Here is a 25,277-nt window from a genome sequence, read left to right as displayed (position 1 = left end):
AATTACAGTCCTTTTATTGTAGTGTCTGCTTGTCACTGCTCAGAATGAGATGAAAAGCAGAGGGAGGGTGCCTCGTCAAATGCTGCAGTGCAGGACCAGTGTGAGTACTGAGGGGGGTGGTGAAGGCAGGCAGTAGGGTACCAAAGAGCACTGCAGAGCAGGACTGACCTTCAAATGTCAAATCTCTGTTAGAAAACAAGACTTACAGTTTGTGCTTCCTAAAGTGAAGGAGTAATACTTCTTTACAATATTTTCTTGTGAGAAATAGTTTTTAGAAGTGGCTGTTTAAAAAAAATGCACCTCTCTAGTTATAGTTTTCAGTTAAGACTAACGTTTCTTTGGGGATTGTTTTTCCCCTGTCTTTTTGCTTGAGCATTTCTGATTATAATTTGGGTGTCTCAGATACAATAAATGAGAGGAGTAATTTTGTTGGGGAAGGGCGGGAATAACGGTATACATTCCGAAGCTCTTAAATCATGTCTTGTCTGGGGTGCCAGATAAGAGAAACTAACAGCTAAGGAGCAGTACTGTTTGCAAACAGTTGATAACATTTGGGAATAAACTAAAAGAAAACTACAAACAAGTGGTTGAATAGAGAAGTACTTAACACAGCATTGATTTTTATCATAATTAGAGACAAGGAAAAAAGCTAGAAGGAAGAGCTTTTTGAACTGCACTTGAAGGAAAGAAATTAAAATAAATTCTAAGTCATTACTGAAAAGAACTTAGTGCAGTAGAGTAATTTTGCTTGCTTCTGATTTTTAAAGCTGAAGACTTATGGTAACTGAAGGAAAACATATTGTTTATAACTGTTAGTTAATGAAATGGTTAAGCTATAACAACTTGATCTTTCCTTCTTCCAAGTCCTCCACAGCCTTTCATTATTGTGACTACGGATGTTCATGAGGATGTTCGTAAAGTAGCCTAAATATTCAGGTAGTAAAAATAAGATTTGGGGTTCTAGCTTGTGCTAGAACCATTAAACTTCAAGTTTAATAGAAATCTCACAACTTGATGTTACTTCCCATCTCATGGAAAAAAGTGTGCTGTTTTGCTATAATATGTTTGATGCTGGTTTTACCAAAAAGAGGAGAGCACAAACCTGACCTTAGAGAATCTGTAAAACTCTAAAGTTGAACTGGAAGCAGACTCTAAAAGATATTTTATTTGCCTCATTAAGTTAACTCATTGTTCCATGGTTTGATCTTCTACAGGCAGGTGATTCTGCTTTATACCATTGATAAGCAGTGGTGTTGTCAGCATGTTTAAAAGAAATCGGTTTTGCTATAATATTTTCATTATTGGCAATATTTCTTTAATACCCATGTACTAGTTTATTGCAAAAGTGAAGAATTTAAACTTCTCTTTGGTTTGTATTGGTTGGTTCATAGTTCTTCATAGCTCAGAAGTTCATAATTTCAGTTATGGCAAAGGAGCTCTTTTTATTTGTGCGGGAGGGTGGGTTAGATCAGCAATTTCTGAATTGCTTTTATAACTAGTATGATTGTAACTATAGGAATGATATCAGAAATTATGTTAAGCTTTTAAAAAGTTACGAGCGAGCTTGTGCCTCGTTGTAGAGCAACTGATTGCTTTCGTATTAAGAATGATGTCAAATTTTGTTCAGAATTACCTGCTTCCCAGCTGATCAGCCAATATGATTTCTCAGTAATTCGGTAAGATATAACGAGGGACTCAACAGAAATGTATGTAATGTGATGTAATGTAGGAGGCTTCTGAAAAATACCATGTTTCATAATTTTAAAATTGAAATTGATGTAGTACTGAGTACAGTGGAAACAAATTTGACAGGACTGCTAGTGCTGAGTGGTGCGAATTGTTCCTAAGAAAGAGTGACCTGGCGTGCCGTCTAGCTGCAGTTCAGGGGGAGCTGTGTGAAGTAGTTGGCTGCTAGACAATAGTATAGACAAGATAGATGTCTTCGTTTTAGCTCTGGTATTGTGTTCTGTACTTTGGTTATCTTGCGTTTTTGGGTTTTGAAACCACCTTTCGAAAACACCTGTGCAACTTGCTCTAGGTGAACCTGCTTTGGCCGGGGGGATGGACTAGATGATCTCTGAAAGTCCCTTCTAACCCCTACCATTCTGTGATTCTGTGAAATATTTTTCCAAGGCACCTTCAATCCCTTGTATGCAAGCTAGGAGCTTTTCAGCTCTCAGGTTTGCCACAGGGTGCGAGGCCTGTTGCTCTTTAGCCAGCCTGAATCAAAGTATGGCTAGGAATCAAGCGTATCCATCACAGACCTACGGCTGAAAATATTGGCCAGAGGTTTCCGTGTTATGCTTGTAGCTGCAGAGGAAATGGATTGCTTTCCTGCTGGATGGATGACTCTGCAAAGTTCCTCTTCTCCCCAAAGACTGATCTGGCAGCATTGTTCTTTAGCTGACTACAACTCTGATTATTGTATAGGCTATACTGGGATGCGGTACCGAGTACTGCTACTGGCCAGTGATATGAACAAAGAAATGAAGGTGACAGAGCAGAAGTTCTGACGTGACACCAAATAAGGGAAGGCTGTTCAGCTGAAGCAGATTTTTAAAGTGCAAGTCAACAATTCTTCCTTGAGGAGATAGAGTGAGAAATTACAACTGATTTTCCCTTGTGCTTTCTAAGGGCGGCGTTTTTCATTTTGCCTAATTGTGTTGATGTAACAATATACTGAGATTTTGGGGGAACTGTTGCTGTTTATTTTGCACCATTACTGTCGACTGTGGTGTAAATGTGCAAGACATTTCTATATAAAAGTAGGTGATTTAGAGATTAAAGGGCACTATCTAAAGTTCAACTTTTTTTAAAATTTTTTTGTAATTTAATGGTCGTAAAAGAATTGTATGTATTGAGAAATACCAGAGGTACTTTATGTATTTTCTTCAATGAAGTAGTGCTGGAATAGAATTCTTCATGTAGATTGCAAACAGTTGTAAGAGGATGTCCATGCAGATTTCCTAAGACTTCATCCATGGAAATGCATCAATTGTAAATCAGGTTAAATATAATTTTTGGATGAGTTTTAGCTTGCAGAGGAATGTCCTGTTCTTTAGAGTCTCCTATCAGTAACTTGCACGGAATTAAATATCTCTGACTTTCTTCCAAATAATGAAGTTGGAAAAGCAGATTAGGAGACGAAAATGTAAAAGTTATTGCATAGTTAAGAGGAATAAATGAACATGGCTTATGTCTCTTTGAAGGCTTTTATAATGATTTAGTAGTTACAAATTATTTTGCATATTCCAGTTTTTGTTTGCTGATAATAATTAGCATGAATGTATGTTGTGGTTTGGCTTGAGCTGGTAGATGGTATCTGAAAAGACCTCCTTTGCTTTTGTGGTAGCTTGTACCAATTGTTCTCATGAGACCAGAAGATGAGCCGCAGTTTCACCTTACTGCTGAATAAGGGCGACCCTCTCCCAACTGTCTGTTCCATCTGTTTTTTTTTTTTCCCCTGGTTTAACAAATTTAATTAGGTCCCACTGAGTTTGAGCACTAGAGAGGACCCAAGGGCACAGGAGAGGAAGGAGGGAAGAGGAGCAGTGATGAACCCTAAGTTTGGATGATGTTTTTTTTACAACCAGCTGAGCTGTGGACATGAGGTGAGGTTAACTGTGCTGTGTTTTGTGAAGACAATCTAAGATATCAAAATGTAACTCTCACTTGGCAGTAAGCCTAGCACACCAGTTTCTGGAAGAGAGGGAAGTGATCATTTGTCACAGTTAATACTCAGCTGAGGCCTGTTTCTGATCACTTGATACCGCTCGTGCTTTTTCCTCACTCGTTTAACCATTGTAGTAGAGGTTGTGAGTCAGTGCTGTCAGCTGCAGTTGTTCATAGCGTGGCATAGTGATAAACTGATGAACTGATTGCAGATGATAACCTTAGTTTCACTGAGCGCAGGACTTCTGTAGGGTTGGTCGGTTGCTGCTCTGCAGGGGTGATGATCTCTGGCAACAAAGTGGAGGGGAGCAGACGATGGAAAGACATAACAGCTTCTCCTGCCACAGCATGCGTTAGTGGCACTTGTAATTTGGAGCATGCAGGTATTCAGTAAATGTGACTTTTAATATTTTTATATTACCTGTCGGAAGTTTTTCAAGATTTGAAATGCAAAAATATGTTCTGAGAAAGCATGCGCAAAAGATGGAATGCCTTCACAGACTCATTTAGGTTCCTGTGTACTTTTGAATGCTTGCCCTGTGTGAATGAATTTTTGTTTATTTATTTATTATCTTGTGTTAGTATTTCTGGCACATTACTCTTCCAAGAAGACTAGGGAAAGCTGGAACTAATATCTCTAGGCTGATACAACTGGAGGAGAGCATCCTAGGTGTCTCTCATACATCATGAAGGAACAAAGAGGGTGCTTTTTCTGCCTGCTGGTCACCTTTAGGCGTAGCAGGGGTGATATAAGTAGATCTGTACACAGCGTGCCTGAGAGTGTTGAACGTATACAATATAGTAGATTTGCATTTTCACCTGTAGGTTTGCTTTTAACATATATATAGGTTTTTATATTAGCAGATGCTAAGATGGAAGTCAAGAATATGGTATGAGAGAGAAATGAATGTGAAAAAACAGTACTATAGTTACTCCTTTGTAATTGAAAAATAAACTCCCAAACCTCAGACTATACACTATCACTTGTGATACTTAGTGTTGGAATTAGAAAAGACCAAATCAGAATAACTGAAGAATCAGAATTATCTACAGTTTTATTCCTGCTCATAAATACAGTTAAGCGCTATGTCATTAAAATAGCCCTCAGAGGCTATGGTTTAATGAGGTTTGTTGAACCGAATTAAGAGCATGTTGTCAACAAAAGGGGGACAACTTCCTTGCATGCTCCTCACTTCCTTTTACTTTGCCATGGCTCTGATGTCCTGTTGATTGCATGGTAATGGAATTCGGCTCACTAAAATGGCAGAAGATTAACCTGGCCAAAAAAAGATGAAAAAACCTTAAAGTAAATATGCATTGAGTGTTGATACCTTTCTTGTTAAGTACTCCAATTAACATCTTTGCTGCTTTCAGTATGTGTTTGCTTAGACACATCTCTCTCCTGCAGGAGAGTGTTTTGCTCTGGATGGTGGTTTGAAGTCTAGCTAGTAGAGTGCATTATTCTTGACTGTAGTGTCAAATGATTCTTCAGGTTTCTGTTTACTTAGTTTTAGGTAAATTGACTGAAAACCTTTTGGTACATCCTCTTGCCAAAATGTTCTGCTTGTCTACTCCTTCATCCCTCTGTTTCATTTCCTCTGTAAATTGTCCATCACTTGTTGGCAGCACAGTGGTCATAGTAAAACTGAGGATCTGTCTCCATAAACCACTACATGTGTGACTGTGATAATTAATTTTCAGCAGCATCTTTCTATTGAAAACTTTCAGGTTGGCGACATCTTTTTATTAAGAGAGTTTATGAATCCTATCTAACCTTTTATATTTCATGTTTAATAATTAAAAATAATGGAAGAGCTAAGTAACAGTGAAGACAGTTCAGTGATTTAGCTATTTTGTTTGATAGTTACTGTATACAAAATAGTACAGATTTTATAGCATAGAATTTACAATTCAGTTGCATGACTTAAGGTACCTTTCCTGTGACTTTAGGGTTTTTACAGTCTGTCTTAAAGCAACCTTGGTTTCCAGTAAGCAGTAATAATGAATTGAAAAGAACTCCAGCGGCCAATTTGCTTGCATTGACACTTACTCCTTTTTATTTATATACAGGTCAACTCCCTGAGGTTCCCTGACTTAGCACTGCTGGCTGTTACTGTTGAGCAAGGAACCATGTTCACCTGTGAGGAACAGACTCGTTAGTGTTCACCTACACAGATAATTTCCCTGGCTTTTAACTTGGAGACGTGCTGCCCAAATACTTCAGTCTGAGATAACAGACTCCTTTTGTCTGTGTAATTGGCTCAAGATATGACTTGAATGATACTCCTAATTTCTGTTCTGTCATTGTTAAATTGAGCAAAAAGCAGCACTTAAAGTAGCTGAACTACTCAACAGCTACTCTAATTGAAGCTAGTCTTGTAATTTGAGCTACTTCTATTTGCAGTCTGTTTTGTGGTCTGATTACCTGAATAAATTGCCTGATATTCCCACTTGGAGGTGTTTAGGCCATCCCTTGATTTGTCATCCAGCAATTGTCTCTTCCTCAGCTTCAGAGTTCGTGCTGTTCAGGGTCACTCTCTGTGCCTTTATTATTTGTTTCATTAATATTTCAGTCCCTCGAAGTATTTTATCTCCAGGTGAAATCCTAACTAACACCAGGTCTAGCATAAAATCTCAGGGTCGTATTGGTTGTCTCATAGCTGAGTGTTTTTCTGTATACGGTCTGTAATTCGTGGCAGCAAAAGACAGCTCTAAAAATCTGTGGATGTTTGAGGTATGAAGGGGCTTCCTCTAGATGGGACTTAATATCCAATAATAGTAGTGCTGCGTTGAGGTAGGGTTAATTCTTACCAGTGAGGAATATAAGTTGTTGAAGAAGAGAGAAGAAGATTTGGGAGGGACAAGTCAGAGAAACATAAACCAACTTTACCCCTGCAAATAAGGGTTTGATTCATCATTGGTATACCATAAGAGGGAAGTAATACGAAAGCTGAGGATGGGAAGGTACTGTGTAGTAGACATGGTGTGTGTGTGTGAAGGTTTACTGCTTCCTTCCTACGTTTTCTGTCCTTCTAGTAATTGTATCCGTCTCTCTTAATGTAGTTCAGAGGGCAGGCTGTAGGCAGAAGGTGAGGAAAAGGGTGCGGAGGTATCTTAATTGAATAGATGTTCTTTGTTCAGCATCCTCTTTTGTGGGTGTGTATGTTTGGGATTGCCAAAATTTAGTAGCTGCAAATTGTAGAGTATTTGGATTACGGATGGTAGTATTTTGAGATAAATTTGTGATTTAGATCTGGCTGACTCACACAAATTCAGTGGGATGTGGTTTTCGTTAAACTGTTTCGTGGTAGTGCTGATACAAAACCAGCAATTCCAGGCTATCTGTGTGTGTTGTGGGGGCGTTATATTAGGTGACTGAATTTGCTATACTCTCCTTATATTGCATGAGAACCAGGCTGTCAAATGGATGTATTTGATTCATTTATGGATGTTGTAATAGCAAGTACCGGAAAGCTAAGGTTACATCTCTCTTCAGTCTGTGAAGTCTCCTGCAGAATGTGGCACGTAGCAGACAGAAATCTCTGTAAAATACTGACATTGGTCAAATCTTACTTCATTATTGATCTGTCTTCATATATGACCTTCCTGGAAATGCGTTGTCTGTGTGTGTATGCAACTCCCTACTTAAAGTAGAGACTGTTGAAAGAATAATATATAATAGCGTCAGTTACTGTTGGACTCATTAGTGCTCTGAGCAGCCGCGTTCACAGTCTCTGCATTCAGTGCTGCCTTCTTTTTGATTACTTTCCTTCAAACAGGTCTGTGGGATGCTTACACTTTCTTAGTGTGTTTAAAGTACATGGTAGAGCCTTTGATTCAGCATTTCAGGCTTCCTGAATTTGTTATTCGGCTTGTTGTTTGGTTGCTAGGCCATCTTCTAAACCTGTTGCAGAAAGTATCAAGCAAAAAAAGTGACATGTTTTTATGGAAGGCCAGATGTTTCTGTATCACTTACAATTTTGGTGTGTTTTTTAATTACAGAAAAGAATAGACAATAAGATTCCTGGCATGGCTGGCATTGTTTTGGGAGACATTTAAAACTTTGTAGTGATCCAACTGCTTGATCAGCAGCAGTTTTGACAGCTGCTAATGTGAGTAGAGAAAATTACAAATTTAATGTGGAAAAGCAGCTTTCACGAGCTAGACATCATTTTATATAGGTATTTTCTTTATTTTGGGGAAGAAGCTCAGATTTTTTCCAATTTTTAGTTATTGCCCCCTGTTTAGTTATTTTTTTGTAGGTGATTTGTTATGATAACGAAAGCAAGTGAATCAGCGTGTAACTAGTTGTCTCTCGTATGTTTCCTGTATCTTTTTTTAGAATTGCACAGAAGTGTGTCTTTCTAAAGCTTAACGTCCTTTCATTACATCCAAATTATTATAAATGACGTGGAAGTACTCCGTTCTTGTTTTGTTTTAGATCTTCATTGTTTTTCTATCTGGAAGCTCTGTTTTTAATCTGTGACCTCAATCGAGCTGGATAATAGCATTGCCAGAATTAAGATTGCACCAGCCCATTTACTCCCCCAATTATGTCTGCTAGCCTTTTTTCTCTGATCTGCAATACAAAAATTGGAGCCTGTTTAATTATTAAGTAGTGGTGAATTTAGAGCAAATAAAAAGGAAGGTGGCAAGGACTACTAAATGGCACAAAGTAGCATCGGGCAGCCAGCCGCTTTGGTGGGATATGAGCAGTAAGTGCTGTTTACGCTGTCACTCTCAACTGTGTATCTTTTGTTTATGTCTTTGCCCCTAAATTGCGGTTGTTACCCCTCAATGCGGCCATGTTGTGCTAAAGCATACATTAGTATGATGAATATACTTTTCTGCAAATCTGTATGAATTCTAAGCCTGATGGGTTAAAATGGATGCATTATTTTTAAGCCTATTTTTTCTCCCTCTGTCCTAAAAAGCAACCCCTAAGCAACTCTTATCTGAGATGAGAAAACTAATATTAATATTTATCCTTACTGCAAGTCTCGTTTTACTGAAATAAAATTTGGGCAGCATGTCTATTGCTGACTATACAGGATTTCAGACCGTTGAAAGTAATTGGCGTGGCAAGCAGAAGTTGATGAACTGATGGGCTGGTCTGTAGCAATTGCAGCTTCTGCAGATGCTGAGAAAGAAGTGATCTTTTAGTTGGTAAAGTGGGCTTTCCTGTAAACTTAAAGATTGACTGGAACTTGACAAAACAGGAAAGGCGATTTCTCTTAAGATTTTATTTGTGAGAGTTCTGTGGATGTTAAAATCAGGAAGGACGTGATGATCAGAAACAAGTAGTCCATGTATTAGGTGTGGATAATACTTCCTCTATTTCTTATCTCCATTTTAGATGTGGAACGCTTCTAAATGTATTCAGCAAATTATAGTTCAGCTTGACTGATAAGCAATTATAATAATGCAGAGAAATTACAGTTTTAAAAATCTAGTTTTCATTCAGAAATGCTCAAAGTCAGTAAAACTTAAAATGAATGCTGTGGTTCTTACGTTTTCTTATGTTAGAAAACGATAAATTGAGGAACCTCAATGCATAAAGGATGTTAAGCAGTTACTGAAATGTAAGTATGTTCTCCCAGCCACCTGTCTTTAAATGTCAATTTCAGAGACGGTTTTTAATAGTAAAGTCCTTGACTTTCAAATGTGTATGCCATGCTTTATCTTTATTGGCATGAATAATTCCATTAATCTTATGGCTCAAGGTAAAAGGGGAAAAAAGAATTAAGCAGTTGCATAAATGTCATCTCCAAGATGGCCTAATAAAATACAGTTTCCTAAAAATGAAATATTTCTATGTGACATCTTGTTCAGTTACTGGAACCATAAACTTTTCTTTGACACAGTGATTTACTTTCTGTACTATAATTCTTATATAGTTTTTTTAACTACGTTAAAAAAAAAAAGGAAGAGAATTATAGAATGCTTTGTTTCCTTATTCTTGAAAATGTCCTCTTTTTGAGGATTATGCAATCCCTGAAGAACACACGTAGGCAGCGACTGGAGGAAAACTGGAATGGAGTGAAAGGAAAACATGTGTTTGGGACTCAGAAATGTTGAGAACAAAGTGGTAGAAGGAAAAGGTAGTGAAATTCTTCTGCCAGTGGGTTGTTTCTGTTCTTGAGCTAATTTGATCCTGAAATGCATAGTGAAACATAATATTTGTCCCATTGTCTGAAATAATAAAGTCTGAGAAGGGGAAATACATTAATTGTTACTTTTCTGATATGACAGGGAAAGAGACGTTGCCTATCAAGGTTTTAAATCAGACTGAAGACTTTGTGCTCCTTCAAATCAATGTATTTTATCTGAACAATTTGCATTTTTATGGTTAAAGCAAAATAAAAAGTAGGTCATAAAGTATGTATTGTGAGACTGGTTTGGAAGAAGAGGTGTCTCTGGAAGAGCTAAAGTGGTGTTCAGAGAGAAAAGCTCCTCTGTCCATCAGTGAAAAAGTAACTGGGGAAAAAAACTCCAAAAAGCTGAAACCAAGGCTAGCCTGCTGTAGAAACCCAGCAAGCTTCTCCATCCATAAGTAGTTGCTGTGTTAGGTCATGATATAATGAAAACCATTTTATTGTTTAGAGATTATGGAAGTTTTGTCTTTAGTCAAAGGATTTGTCTATGCTACTGTGCGGTATTTGGGCATCCATACCAATTTTAAACAGGTGAGCTCTGGGATTAGACACAGTCCAATTATGAAGCATGGGTCCCAATGTAGGCTAGTTTATGAACCCTAGGAAGTAATTAATACAGTGTTGCTTTCCAAAAGAGGTGTTTTTTTAAGCAGATTGAGTCTTTAGTTGAAGATTTGACTGGGATTGCAGTTGTCCAGTTGCAAAAGTCTTTATATAAAAAACTTCTATCACATTATATATTCAAACAAAATTTGGTCCAGAAAACTGACTTAACTGAGGAAGAAGGGTGTGGGGAGAATTCAGATGACTAGGAATGCATTACACAATGGAAAGATTTGACAGTCCTACCCTGAAAACTTCTTGGGATTACAGAGTACTGAAAACGTGTTTTCAGATGGTTGGTTTCTGAGATGCTTTCAGAATAAGGGGAGAGAAGAAAGTTATTTTAAGTGGTGTTTTTTCTGCTGGGAACATACCTTTGTGTGCATTGCAGACTTGCAGACTTCCATCGGAGTGACAGCTTCAATAAGCAGTGCACCCTGTTATGTGCAATTGAATGTTGAGGTGCCTAGAAATGTTTTTATTTGTTCTTTATTTTTTTATTAAACTATGCATTTCCACTGGAGAATATGGAAATGCTTAATTTGAGTGGAGATGGGAAAATGAAAATTCTTAAATCCGGTGAGGTGAGTAAATTACATGGGAAATGTTCATATTGTGTGCTTCTGATAGTTTTGGGTGTCTTTTTACAATTTTTTTAAACATTTTTTTTTTTATTGCCCCAAACTGGAATAGTGTTGGAAATGTCAAATTTTCTCATGGAAGACCTATGTAGCTGTTGTCCTCTGATGGTAGACCATTGTTATCTACTATGCTACCAGCATTTTATCACTTTTTAAACCATAGTCATTGCTTTTTCTTAAATTCTTACTGAATGTGGAACTAATAATAAATTATTATATTATATAATTATTAATAGTTTATAATTATTACTATAATAAATGCTTATAACAGTGAATGCAAAATCCAGTTGCAATAGTTTATTGATACAGTTTGAGTCTCTATCTTCCAAGAATTCAAAAGATGACATAGTTACACTTCCTGATGGATGTCATTCACTTTTTTTTTTTTTTGTAATGGCTGTCAAAGTGGATGGATAAAGGGGATAGGAATGAAACACGATGAGTGTTTAATTAAGACAGATGGTTACAGAACTTACAAGACTTAGGATTTATTCTGAGAGCGCGCTGATTTTGAAATACGGGAAGTAAAATAGAAATAAAGCGTCATCAGGCCATATTGACAAACTCATGAGTAACTTAAAAAAATTCTGGTAGCATCAGACTCTTGTTTTTTTTTTTTAACTTGATAGAACAGCAGTAAAATTCTAGTTCTCAGTGTGGCTGAATGTTTTTATCTTGTAATTGATACCAGCTGGTAATGCATCTGCATTTGATTGGAATGGCAGAGGGGAGTATCTCGGTGAATTCCAGGAGCTTGCGGCAGGCTGGGCCAGAGGAGCAGGAAGCCTGTAGTCTCTGAATGTATTCGGTTCAAAGTGAGAAATCCATTGGCCAAGGCTTTTCTTTATGAAATGGCCTACTTTTTCCTGCCTCTAATTTTACATGTCTGCTTTGAACAGTGCTTAAGCAGTTAAAACCGCCTAAAATCTGTTAAAGCAGTAATTTTCTAGCTTGCCATTAGATGGACTCTTTTAATGAATGTTAATTTAAAAAAAAACCCCACAACCCAAAATGATGATTTTGTCCAATTTTGGAATAAAATATTTAGCTGTCTTTTGGAAGGGTTTGTCAGTAACAGTTATTTCATCATTTCTGTATAGCACTCATTGTTTGTATGTCTAGTGTGACATAACTTGACCCTGCGTCCTCCTACCTGACTAAAGTGTATGTTAGTTTTCAGGAGTATTGGTCTGTGAATTAATTACAAAAAAATGACATCATGGGTAAATGTGTGCCCTGTGAACAAGACCAGTAGAGAAATCCAGGATAAGGTGGTAAGATTAATCAGTTCTAGAGAGGTTAGTGCCGTTATTTCCCTGGTGTGTAGAACAAACGGCTTTTGGAACTCAAGTTAAAAGATATCCCTGTCCTTTTGATACGGTTACATGGGGCTTCTAAAATGGGACATGTACCATTCTCTTACTTCTGTTCTGCTTTATATTTATATAATGCTTTTCCATCCTCAGTTAATGAAAGAATCTGGTCTCCCATTTCTTCTGCGTTTTTGTGATGGTCTGAACTAGGTCATCACTTGGTCTGTGATGCAAGAAAATGTTTTTGAAAGCTGCTTCTGTTTTTTCTATCTCTTTCTGTTACTCCTTCCCCCCTCCTTTGTAGGAAGTCTTGCGCTGCTTGATTTGACATTTAATTCCTTATTCCTTCTCCTGGCTTTTCCTCTCCTTTTAGCAGTTTTCAAGGTGCATTATCCCCCTGCTGCTCTTGTGAGACTATAGTTGTCTGTGCATTTTACTCCTGTCTGTCTTTTTCTGTGATACCACTGTGTAAAGGTGAACCATAACTTTCGAAAAGCAAATACTTGCTTCTGTGTGATTCGAACAGTGTCATGGTCAGGATGCCTGTGAAAAGTTCCTGAGCTTTTCAAAGTCACAGGAAAGCTCTTTCGTTGACGTGACCAGTTTTTGTTGGGCAGTTGGGACTTAACGTTTCTGTAGATAATTCTTTTTTTCTCTTATGACTTTCAAAGTTGGCAAACATAGATACTGGTTCAACTGGGACAAGAAAGAAGGCAGGATACTTGAAAAGGGCGATGGGAAGGCCTGTGAGAACTGGATACTTTTTTTCTTTCTTAAGATTACTACTTGGGTTGTTCTGGAAACATATTGCATGCTTTTACAGGCAACTAAGACATCATCACAAGTACTGAAAACTGAAGGTACAAGGCCAATGATGTTCGTTTTTTTTCTGAGACTGTATGTAAAATAGGTTATGGTTGGCTAGACGGGCAAGTTACCACTACTGCTGTAGCAGTGATAATAAGGATGTGGAAGGATGCTGTCTCTGCACATGTGGATTTGCAGAAGTCGTTACTCTTGGATGTCGTTATGCTGGTAAAGGTGTATTCTGTACTCAAATCGCTGGTTTCCGTCCCTGGGGTAGCTTTATGGCAATGCAAAGACCATCTTTGCGGAGCTTACAGTCATTCTGGGAGTGCTTTACTGGTCTGGCATGCAAAGGTTTCTGAGTTGAAGTGCTCGTAGTATTTATGTAATGTAATAGATCCTGTTCCATTAGACTCAGAGGAACTATTTTCCCCAAATCCTTTGGTCTTAATAGAAGGAAAGATGATTTTTCTTGCCTCTTCCCCCCCCCCTTTTTTTTTTATTTTTAGCTGTTGTTCCTCCTTTTGTTAATTGTAGACCTGAACTGCAATAACCACAATGATGACTTCCAAGGTACTAATCAATAAAAGATGGCTTGATAACAAAGGCTGAAATAAATGATTTGTACCTGAACAATAAAAGGACAACGAAATTATAATGAGGATGGCACAGGCTCAGAATGGACATCACTGCATATAAAGCCTAGACTTATTTGCTAACAAAGAGATTGCTGAAAACTTGTCAGTTGGAGATTGCTGAAAACTTGTCCGTTGGATAGAGAGAAGCACTAGCTCTAGGGTCAAGCTACTCCATCGTTTTCTCAGGGGCATGGCATCACTTCTGTCCAGTGCTCTGCTTTTTATCCTGAATATGTAACAGTTATTCCTAAAATGGACAAGGAAAACTAAGAATGAGCAAAATTCAAATTTACTATGAAATGTGCAAATCTGACTCTTTTTTTATAGTGTGTTTTCCAATTCTGCTGTTTTTACCTGCAGTTAAGTGCATCATCTTTCCCTGCTAAGCAACTTGAAGAGAAAAAATGCTTTGTAAGTGGGAGAGCTGTATTGTAAAATCATTTAAAAGCAAAAAACAAAACAGGAAGGTTGTGGACTGGTGTAATACAGTCATTAAAATAATCTTCTGAAATTTTGGCAATTTCCATTTAGGGCCTCTTTATGTTTAACACTACTGTTGAAAACACTGTGGTGGTTGGTATTCAGCTTGCCATTTATCTAGTGATTTTTTTTTGTGATGAAGATAAACTGTAGAGGGAAGGTGAAGAGATGTGCTTCATGATTATAAAAGGGAGGCCTTTCATTTGTTTCATGAGGGAAGGGGTGGAGAGATGCTTGTGGGAGATGGAGTCAGGGCAGAAGTGAGGGGTGTAGTGATGCACTAACTTAAAATTATTTGGGACAGCTGGTGTTAATCTGTTAATATTTTAGAGAAAATTTGATCTTTGTCCTCGTGCAGAGGTGGTGGCAGTAGAGAGTTATGCATAAATGTGGCAAAGGAAGGTTCCCCGAGCAAAAATGTCTGAAGCTGGGTAAATCTTAGGCAATGATTGCTTGCATTATGTCCAGGCTTATTTAACTTGAAAAAAGAGCACAAGAACACCAATGACTTCAACAGGCTGTGAAGACGATCCTGGAAATACCCCATCGTGGGAAAAGTTAGAGGTGTTCTGCATATCGGTATATTGAAAAAGGGCTAAGACAAAATGCCGCTTTCAAAACAAAGTTGTGACTTGAGCAAATTTGGGGTGTACAAAGCTATGGAAGTCTGAGTAATCAGTTTCTGAAATATTGTACACAAATTCATATGTCCTATGCTAATGCTATTTAGAGGAACAGCAGCAAATAGTATGCATTCCAAATGCCCACGTTAGTGCATTAGTCAGATTGTTAGGGCTGTTTTTTAGTAGAAGCTAAGGGGGTAACCTGCATTCGTGTGATCTTCTCTCTAGTCTGTTGTGAGTCACAGCAAATTGTCCTTCGTGTGAGCCAAGAGGTTGCCGTCCGTCCCCTGTGGGCAAAGAGTTAGCGTCAAATAGTTGTTCTGTGTAATAGCATGGATGATTTCTGCAGGGAAATGGAATTTAAGATCTGTGCTGTTGTGAAAGATAGGCTTATTTGGGAAAAAATAATAGTTTGTGTTTCCAACTCTTGAAACTGATGCACTAAGTTTGAAACATCTTCACTTTCATTTAGTGCACTTGGACAATGTAATGAGTTTGTTTCTGTTTGTATGATCTTGCAGTCCTAGTAGTTGGTTTATTGTGGAACAGCTTGTGTTCGTCAAAACTTTTTTTTTTTTTAAATCTTTGTGGCTACTGAATTTTTACCGTCTGAGTATTTCCTGATCCTAAATATATGATCATCAATAAAAATGGTTTTGCCTTGTTAGAATTTGTTAGCAGAATGACCAAATAGAATTTAGACTTTACTTCTCTCTCCTCCTAATTGTTTTCTTATACGCAGGTGTCCATACTTCCTACCTGGTGCGTATCGGGAACTGAATGTTCAATTTGGTTGTCCAGTTCTCAAAATTACACTCCACATCTGCATGTAAAATATTGTCACAAAGATTAAAACACCATGGTATCTTTAATTGTGGTCATCCCTCTGTAAAAACAGTGTCACCTTTTCAAAAGACTAGTTATGGGGAATTAGCATTGTCTTTCAAGGTTATAAATGAAAAAAAAAAAGGGGGGGGGGAGGGGCCAACCCCCCCCAGGTGAAGCAGTCTCATACTTCTTCAGTGGAACCTCTTCAATTAAAAACTCCTTTCCTTGCTTTTATGTCTTGTATGCAAACCTCACCATTAATCTGAAAGAAACATGAATAAAAGAATAGCTTACACATGCCCTTGAAAACCCAAACCTAATGATCAAAATAACAGTACCTTATAAAATTGAGTTATTACAAAACCAAATTTAACCACATTTGTTTGTTTATGATTTTGATTTAAGATCAGTTTGTACTCTTATTTGAGCAAATGGATGAAAAACTTTGACAGAAATACTATACCATTACAATTTCTTTGAACAGGTACTTTGTGCTGGACTTTGAGACGGGGATTCTGCAGTATTTCGTGAATGAACAAAGTAAAAACCAGAAGCCACGAGGAACCTTGTCTTTAGCTGGAGCTATAATATCGCCCAGTGATGAAGTGCCACACATGTTGGTGGTCTACTCTGCTAATGGAGAGATGTATAAATTGAGAGGTACAGCGCCGCTTTGGTGCCAGCTGAGTCATTCTTCTCTCCCATTCCTGCTTCTGCATCTCTTCTGTCATATCTCATTTCTCTTTTACCTCCCTATACTGTCAGAAAGTAGTGGTTATACAGCTATATTGTTACATACTATGTTATAAACCATAGTGGAACAGTAATCTGGAGTTAAATATGTGTGAATTTACAATATATAGACTTTAAGCGCTGGAAGATGCAGTTTACAGCTGCTAGTGTGGCGTTTTGATTGTACAGTATATCTTGTTTGCTTCGGAAGGAAGAAAAAGCTGCTTTTGTTGCTGTCCACAGCATAGCATTTCACTTCTAATATTGTTCTCCCCTGCCACCACCCTGCAGATAATGTGCAGTAATGAATGTGCTGATGGGTCAGAGAAGGGCGAAATGCCCTCAGAAGGCTGTTAAGAAACTCTGTTCTTGTCAGTCTTGGAATAACTGAATGCACCTTTAAAATAAAATTTTGCCTTCCCTTGCTCCCAAATGTAAGAAAGACAATATAGAGTATATAAGAGTTACATTAGATATTTTATTTTCTTAAAAAAAACCCAGAATTCTGATTCAAAGGTATTTTCAGCATAGCTGATTGGTCAAGATACTTTCATATCAAACTAGTTTGTAAAAAAATACACTAATTAAAAAAGTGACGTGTAACAGAAGTTTAAAATTATGTTAGTTTTATTCTGACCACAGTCTATCAGTTGGCTAGCAGGACAGAGTATGTAGGACTCCCCTGTTGTACAGAGTGATGCTGTTTTATATGTAGAACTGAAACAGAAGACAACCAGGGAGAGTTTCTGCTAAAATATTTCTGAATTTGCACAGCTAGAAATCATGAACACTTGTGGTTCCACTATGAGGCTTTTCCAATCACTTGAGATTATAAACTACTTACAATGTGCTGCTTTTAATTGAATGAGATCTATGAATTTGATTCAAATCAGTAAATAATTTTTATGCTGAGTCAATAACCATTGAGATACTTAATAGCAGAAGAAGTAACAGAAAATATTTACTGAAATTATCCAGTCTGTATTGCTGTTCTTAGTTAGGATTGCTTTAGTAGTGTTTTGTTTAAAAATAAAAAACAAAACAAACCTCTCTCCTAATTATACTTATTCATATTACACAGGAGCCACCTGATATGGACTGCAGACAATCTTTTCAATAATTTTTAAAGCCGTTTTACAAAGATGTATGGGGGAAAATGTGTTTTTCATTCTTGTGTCTTTAAGTGAATGACACACAGGTTTAAAGAGAGATTTAGTTGAACTACATTAAAACAGAAGTACTAAAGTATCTGGGGAGCTGGTAGCTTGTCTACTAGCTGATTGACAACCTGAGTGTAGAGATTTCGCTGATTTAAATGCTGTGATGTGGCCCTTGTCCTTCACAGAGAGATGAGTAAAGAAAAGTGGATTAAAAATAAAAAAAAAAATTCATCATGAGGTAATTCTGCTTTTAAATAACACTTGGAGGAGATAACTATGATGAGCTTATCTCTTCCACCTGGCCGCAGCATCTTAAGTTGAAGTTTGGATGTTTTGTACTAAAGAATTTACATGTACTTAATTACGTAGCGTAAATTAGAATTTATAATACGTCCTAACCAATAAATAATCTCTCTCCTCCCCACCCTGACCCCATAACGTCCTCTTACACAAAAAAAAGAGTATTGGTTTATGTGTGATTCCCTGCATTTTCTTGTTTTTGTTCTAGCTGCTGATGCAAAGGAGAAACAGTACTGGATAACTCAGCTTCGATCCTGTGCCAAACATCACAAGGAAGGTAATTCTAAGGTAAATAAGTAAGAGGGAGAAGTAACTATTATATTTTAAGTGGTGTAGGTGAAGAATGGCACGATCTGGATAATAGACTGTCTGCTGTAGTTAGTGGGCTGGTGTTCAGAGGTTTATCAATAAAAGCAACAAGTTGTCATTCCTCACTAACTGGAGCAGACTTAAGTTAATTGGGCGATCTTAATAAATAAAGACTGTCCTATTTATGAGAAATTAATGAAGTGCATTTTGGATGCTGTTAATAAATGGTTAATTGAGTGGCTGGATCAACAGTTTATTAATAAATACCTGTGTGATGTCCTGATTAGTATTTAAAAGTGTTAACTGATACTAGTTTTATTTTATTTTATAAAATTTAATGGCTCTTATTATAGAAGCTTCAGTTAAATGTTAGCAGTGGTCAGTCTTCAACTTTACCAAATATGAAAGGTCATCATATGAAGATTTATATGTATTTCTCTTTGGAAGTGATGTCAGAATTTTTGTCCTCAAACAGGTAAATATTTCAGACAGGTGAATAAATATCTGGACTGTTCTCTGTTGACAATATCAGTATTATGTTAACTGCAGTTAGAGTCATGATCCTGAGTGTCTTTGAAAGTTGGACTTTGAAAAGATGGATGGTATTTTGAGGGGACTGGCATTCACTGAAATGTGTGAAATAAAATGAAACCAACCTTTTTTCCTTCTTTGTGAGTGATGTGGACTTGTCAGGAAGCAATTATGGTATAATTAAAACCCTTTTTGAAGGATAATAAGTAACTTCAGTGTTTCAGTACTCTTTCAATTGTAATGCATGACAGATAAAATATATGGTTTTTATATAGCTGTGGCCCGGTACTATTCAGAAAGTTGAAACTCCGCATGGTCAGAATACTCATACAGTTGCTGATGATTTGCAGCTCAGGGACTTTCTGTGCTAGATAGAGACGGTAACTTTTTATACTCAATTACCATCAATGAATTATTCCTCAATAAGTTTTCTAGTCACTTCTGGAACCCATTTAAATGTTTGGCATCTATAATGTATTGTGACAAGGTAATAGAAGTGTTTCTGAGTGTATATGATATCAGAGACTTATGCAATGGAAAATTGATTCTTATACTTCTACTCTCTATTAGTTTGGTAATATTTCTTAATGTGATTTGTTTTTCTCCTTTGGCCCCATCCTGATAAATAATTCTGTAGAAGTGTCTATTCTAATACAAAACTTCATTCAGAATGGTAGTAATTGAATTGAAGCTGATTTTGTGTAAGTGAAGTTTGGATCATTTTTCCTCCTTAGGTAAAAACTGTTGCACTTGGTAATAATTTATGTTCAGAATTTTTCATACTGCCTCTCCATGTCGAGCTCCTGCAGTAGTATTATCTACATATTTTGATAGGTTCTGAATTAATTATATGTCAAGAGAAAAATCTTGGTGTTATAACAGTGAAAATGTCCAGCAATTAATAGTGGTGCAAAAAAATCGAGTAGAATTTTAGGGATTATGAGGAAAGGAGCAGAGAACAAAAGGGAGAATACTTAGACTGCTCTAACTCTGTCGAACACTTATGTTGAATACTTTTATCAGCCCCCTTCCATTTCTGAAACAGAAACACTGGAGTGGGGGAAAGTACTTTTCATCTCTTATTCTTCTGTACAGAATGAACTCTGTGTGACAAAACTTGACTATGTTGGAGTCTCTTTTCTGATGATGGGAAGGGAAAGGGCAAATCAGGGAAGTATACTGTTAGTGAGTGCTGTGGAGTGGCTGAATAGGAAGTATTTTCTAGCTGTTAATAGCAGTATGGAGGAGCCTCAAAGAAAATGAGCTGAAAACAGGATCAAAATAAAAGGAGATGAATGAAAACAGGAATGCTTTTGATGCCAAAAGTGTATATAGATTTGAAAAGTATTTGAAAGGCAAAATATTATTAGAAAGTCTTGACTAATTGAGTGGGGGGGCTACTAAATACAAAGACGACGTCTGACCCAGAAGATGTAATGTGCAACTTTTAGAAACAGGAAGGGCTTAGAATGGGGAGCATCTCTCTAGACTTGTAGTTGTACTCTTGCATAGTGACTCACCACTGCTGTGGCTTTCTTCTGGTTCCTAGGCTCAGCATGCAAGAAAATAAAAGGATTTCCTTGACTGAGAAGTGGTGGGCATACGTAACTGAGGAACCAAGTGAAAGTTTATTTCAAACAGCAGGAGAAGGGTTCATGCGTTTTTCTTGGAAGACTGATCAGTTACAGAAACTTGACAGAGAATGCCACAGTATAGATTCATTTTGGTTGGTACAGCCAGTCATAAATTTTAATTAGCTTGGATCCATTTAGTATGAAATAGAAATGCTGAAGAAAATTAAAATACATTTCTTAGTTCTGTGTTACAAGTCTACATCTAAAATCAGACTAGGTCACTTTTCAGTTGACGTTTTTGTTAGTGAAGCGCTCTTAATTCCCCACTCTTGTAAGCCACAGAGCAAATAGAAATTTTATATCTTCTGTATTTTTAAACTTAACAGTCCAGAAAATAAAATGTTGGGAATTTATGTGTTCCAGTTGAGGCCACTGATGACTCTGCTTCTTAGTTCGGAAGTGCACCGTACTTGAAGCAATGTTGTGCTTACCTGTTCCTAGGAACCTTTCTTTTGACAAGATTTGCGTCTTGTTTTTCAATATAATTTTTTCCCTTTTCTCCTCCTATCTTCTCAGGGTTAGAGTATTATCAAAGAGGCAGATTTTCCCTGACCTTAGCATTGCATATAATGCTAACTTGGATTTCACCTACAAGTGGGTTTTAAAGCTTCTCTCTGCTTTTCTCTAAGAAAGTAAGTGATCAAAAGCTTTAATGCTACAATGATTAGACTTTGGAGATCAGATATTGGTTACATTGGTTACAGATATCTCTTCACAGAGATTCCAGAAACGAGGAAAAAAAAGCATTTCTATAACTTCTTTTTTTCTTTTCCTCAAAGTTTCGTACTTCAAAACCACTGCCTGGTAGGAGGTAAGGGAAGCAAAAACTGCTGCATTTCTTTGTGGGTTTTTTTCCTTTCTATTGTAGGTGAAAGTACTTTAGTATAATAATTATTGGCATGGGAGTGGAAACGTGCTGTTGAAAATATTTAAATTTACATAAAAAAGCATGCTGCTATTTTAGCCACCTTACAGATTTGGGTTTTTTTTGTGTTGGGCTTAGGGACTGGAATTACATAGGAAGGTCTATAATGACACAGAGAAGGGTATGTGTTTGACTTCCTTTTGCATAATTGAGGACTTGACAAAAATCCGTATTTTTGTATTTTGTTAAAATAGCCCTACCATTGATAGGAGTGTCACGATGTGATTAGTTAGTCTACTGGCAACAGGGCTGGATCTGTCTCTTCCCCCATCTCCCCGTACTTCGAGGGCTGCAGTAAGTCATAACTGCAAATTGTCTGTCTCTCATAGTGCCGTCATGAACAGGAGAGAGATAGTAGTGTTTTAAACTTCTGGAGTTTGAACAGAATCCAAGCTCTGTCTCTGCTGGGAACTGGCATGTTTCTGCATCTGGGAAGTTGGAGCCTGAGTGTTTGCTCCCAGCTTCTACATCTTAAACTCATCTTTTTCACAGGAAGAACGAGAGGCAGAAATTTCTAGCTATTTTTTTTAGGAGTCATACACTTGAGAAGGAGGTGGAATGGGAAGTGTAAAATATGCAATGAGGGGTATGTTTTATCTTATGAAAGTGGGACACAGTTTAACTGGGGAAAAATAATGGGATAACCAGGCAAGCAGTGGGAAAGTTTCCAAGCATACCAGTGAAGCAACTCTTAGATACAGGCCTTTCATACTAGAGAGAGAGAATGCGTTTTAAAAATCTTGAATAGATATTATTGAAAGGAGATTGATAGGAAAACATGAGAGTTTGGAGAATGTTTTTCAAAGCTGAAGCTATGACACTATTTCTGTGAAATATTCATAGGAGAGCATTGCTTCTTCCTGCACTGGATCCAGATCAGCACTGGTTTTCTTTTCCAGAGCTACTGCTTGCTTCAGAATGCTACTGTATGACTTGCTGTCCTTGCTATCTTTAAAGCTTCAGCTGGGGACTGGAGTGGTGGAGGAAATTAAGTAGAGCAGCAATTTAAAAAAAAAAAAAAAAAGTAAAAAAAAAAAAAAAGTTATATACTAATGACTAAATTTAGTTGCATCCTAATTAATGGTCCAAAGGTGAGCTATACTGCTAACAATTGGATGTGACACAAGCTAAGTCTGTCACTTTGCTTTAATTAAATTTTACATCTTAATGATAAAAAAGCAGTAAAAGGATAATGTTCTCTGGCAAATAATTCCCATGCTGTAAGATAGCCTTAATGTTCTTCGTATTCCCATACAAGTCTCATTTCACTTAATTACAGATGGCTCAACCTCCACAGAGTGCCAAATCACACTGTATTGGAAGAAGTCTTCTATGTCTGGATAAGACTGCTGTTTTTTTAGACTATTCTAAGTGAATATTATTTTATGAGTCTTAATTAAAGCATTAGTCAAATAGGAATTCAGTGATATAAAATGCTTCCAAGAAGAAGAAGAAGGCTTATGCATAATTTTTATGGTAACTTCAAAGAATAATTTTATGTCTATAAATTGTCACAAGCTTGTTGGTTCCTCTGTTTCATACCCCTTTTTTCTCTACTGTTTAATGATGGTGGCTGTAAAAGCACTACGAAAAACAAACACGCGGGTTTTTATACCAGCTCTTAATTCCAACATGTGGATCAGTTGCTGGATTGGCATATAACCCTCATATTTCTCAGTGTGTATCAGGAATGTGGCAGGGAACAGAAACCTTGACCTTGTGAAGTAGCTTCTCTTAAACTCTGCTCAGATGGTTACTTTCAGCTTAGGTCTGTGCTAGAATAAGGAGGTAGACTGCCCCTTGTTCCAGCTTCTGGTTTGGAGCTGCACACATGAGCTGCTAAAAATTGAATGATGTGGTTTTACGTTTCAGCTGAACTCATCTGCTCATTCCCTGCAGCTGTAAATGTGAGTCCAATACCCTTCCTTCTGCTGCCACCCTTTGTGTGGGCTCAGTTGTGTTTCTGGTTCTGTGTTAGCTTGGGCATCAGAAACAAAAAATGGCATCCTGTTAAAGTTACCTGAGCAGCCCACTGAGGAATCGGATGAGCAGTGATACAGGGGAAGCTAGACTCTGCTTCCAGCAACCCCTAGTGGTAAAGCCCTGCTGTCATCTTCCTCCTGAATGGAGGATGGCTGAAATGGATCTGGCCAAAACCTAACTTTTCTCTGGTGTAGTTTGAGGCTTTGTATTTAAAACTGAATCAACCTGATGACTGCATGCCTCTGTGAGAGGCTGTCCTGCTCACTTTCCCCTCAAGGAGTGCTCCTGGTGCCTGTTATAACCATCATCTATCTCTTTGGAAAGGCAGTTGGGGGAGCCAGATCAGCTCTGTGTATGGCTGCTTCTCTGTTTCTTTTCTGGTTTAACTCCCTGGCGCGGCTCTCCATGAGGTCAAATGGGCCTCAGAGCCAGCATGGAGAGATGGTGGAGAAAAAAGTCCAAACCTACCCCTTTCAGTGGTAACTGCAGTAGCCGTTCAGCTGTAGTAATGCCTGAAAGTTTGAGGTCAACACTTGCTATCAAATCATTTTGAGGCAGGTGTGTAATTTTTTTCCACAGCTGGAAAAATGGCTATCAGATCTTTGGTGGCCCTTCTTCAGTTTTATCAGGTTTCTTCTTGCCTTATTAATAAATGGCCGTGGAGATACCTTTACATTTCTAAGTGTATTATTCACTGGGTATTTTTAACATCTGCTTGATAACCATTTTCATAAAGCCAGATTAGTGAAAGTTTCAAGTCTTTGTGAGTTTTGTTTTTGCACATTTTGGTTCCTTTATGCACATCAAACCTATTTTCCTTTTGAGCAAGTTCACTCTTCCCTCCTCTGGTATGCACGTCTGCTTCCTCCTCTTGTCCCTGACCTATAGGAGTCAACTAAAGAATGGTGCTTCTAATTAAAACATGCTTTGGAAATCCTCACAGTGGTGAGGCTGAGAAGGAAGCAGTGCTTGGCTGTAGATATGCGTGTTTGACACCTTTTTTCCTGCCTTTGGAAGCTGCATGAAGATAAGAGTTGCTCACAGCTTTCTGCTTTCAAAATCCTTTTACAGAAACTGAAAAAAAATATCCATTTACAACTGAACACGAGCTTGCTCGAGTAATTCTTGACAAAGAAAAGATTTTATGATGGAATGATTATCATAGTCTCTTGCTTAAAAGCAGACACATGTATTGCCTTATAGAAGATGATGCAGCACTGTAATATTCTGTTGGAAAAGTTAGTACTATAGATGGTGCTTTACACAAATGTGCAAAGCGTATCATAAGCCGGTTCCTTTGCAGGGCTGAAGTTTGGATGTTATGTAGATTCAGTCATTTGCATTTTAATATTTGTGAATGACTATAATGTAAATTAAACAGATCTCTGTCCATATCTTTCTTTTATCAATGTTTGTTTACTTAGGATGCATTGGAAAAGAAGTAGATGGGAATTAAAATACTGAATGGTGGTGTCTCAAAATTGTAATTACTTTCTGACGGCATGAGACTTCTCATTGCTCCAAAGCTGCACGTAGGGATTGGTTCTGTGCTATATATATATGCAAAGGAGTAAAGGAATGTCATTTCAGTATTTATTATTCTGTAGACAACATCTATAGCACAGAGCCTGTGAAAATTATGATTATTGGCCATAAACAGTTATGGTAATTCACTTCAGAAATTAGTTTATTGATCTCTGGAACATTGCATTTACTTTACAAAATAAACAAAACTGTTTGCTTCTGGTAAATGGTGAAAAACACTTCAGCATCTTTGTGAGCAGGAATGACCATCTCCAGGGAGAGTGAGTCATGAAAAGATTAGTATTGTTGGAACTTGCTGTTGTACAATTACATTATTTTAATTGTTAGGATTGTTGATATCCAAATGGAAGCATCCATTATGCTGCTTTTTTTTCTTGGAGATGGACAGTCTACTAAAG

The 25,277-nt window shown here is 37.4% G+C and overlaps 1 protein-coding gene across 2 annotated transcripts in view; it reads left to right on the top strand.

Annotated features, from left to right (window-relative positions):
* Window positions 1-25,277, top strand: part of OSBPL10 (oxysterol binding protein like 10) — a 117,841-nt gene that overhangs the window by 16,736 nt on the left and 75,828 nt on the right. For both annotated transcript variants that reach the window (XM_074575110.1, XM_074575109.1), the window contains exons 2-3: window positions 16,245-16,420; window positions 18,161-18,240. In XM_074575110.1, coding sequence (XP_074431211.1) covers window positions 16,245-16,420; window positions 18,161-18,240 — 256 coding nt within the window. The remainder of the gene's footprint in view (window positions 1-16,244; window positions 16,421-18,160; window positions 18,241-25,277) is intronic.

Source organism: Larus michahellis, chromosome 2 (assembly GCF_964199755.1).
Source record: "Larus michahellis chromosome 2, bLarMic1.1, whole genome shotgun sequence".
Taxonomy (NCBI): domain Eukaryota; kingdom Metazoa; phylum Chordata; class Aves; order Charadriiformes; family Laridae; genus Larus; species Larus michahellis.
The sequence above is the reverse complement of the archived record's forward strand: the minus strand, read 5'-3'. Positions and strand labels throughout refer to the sequence as shown.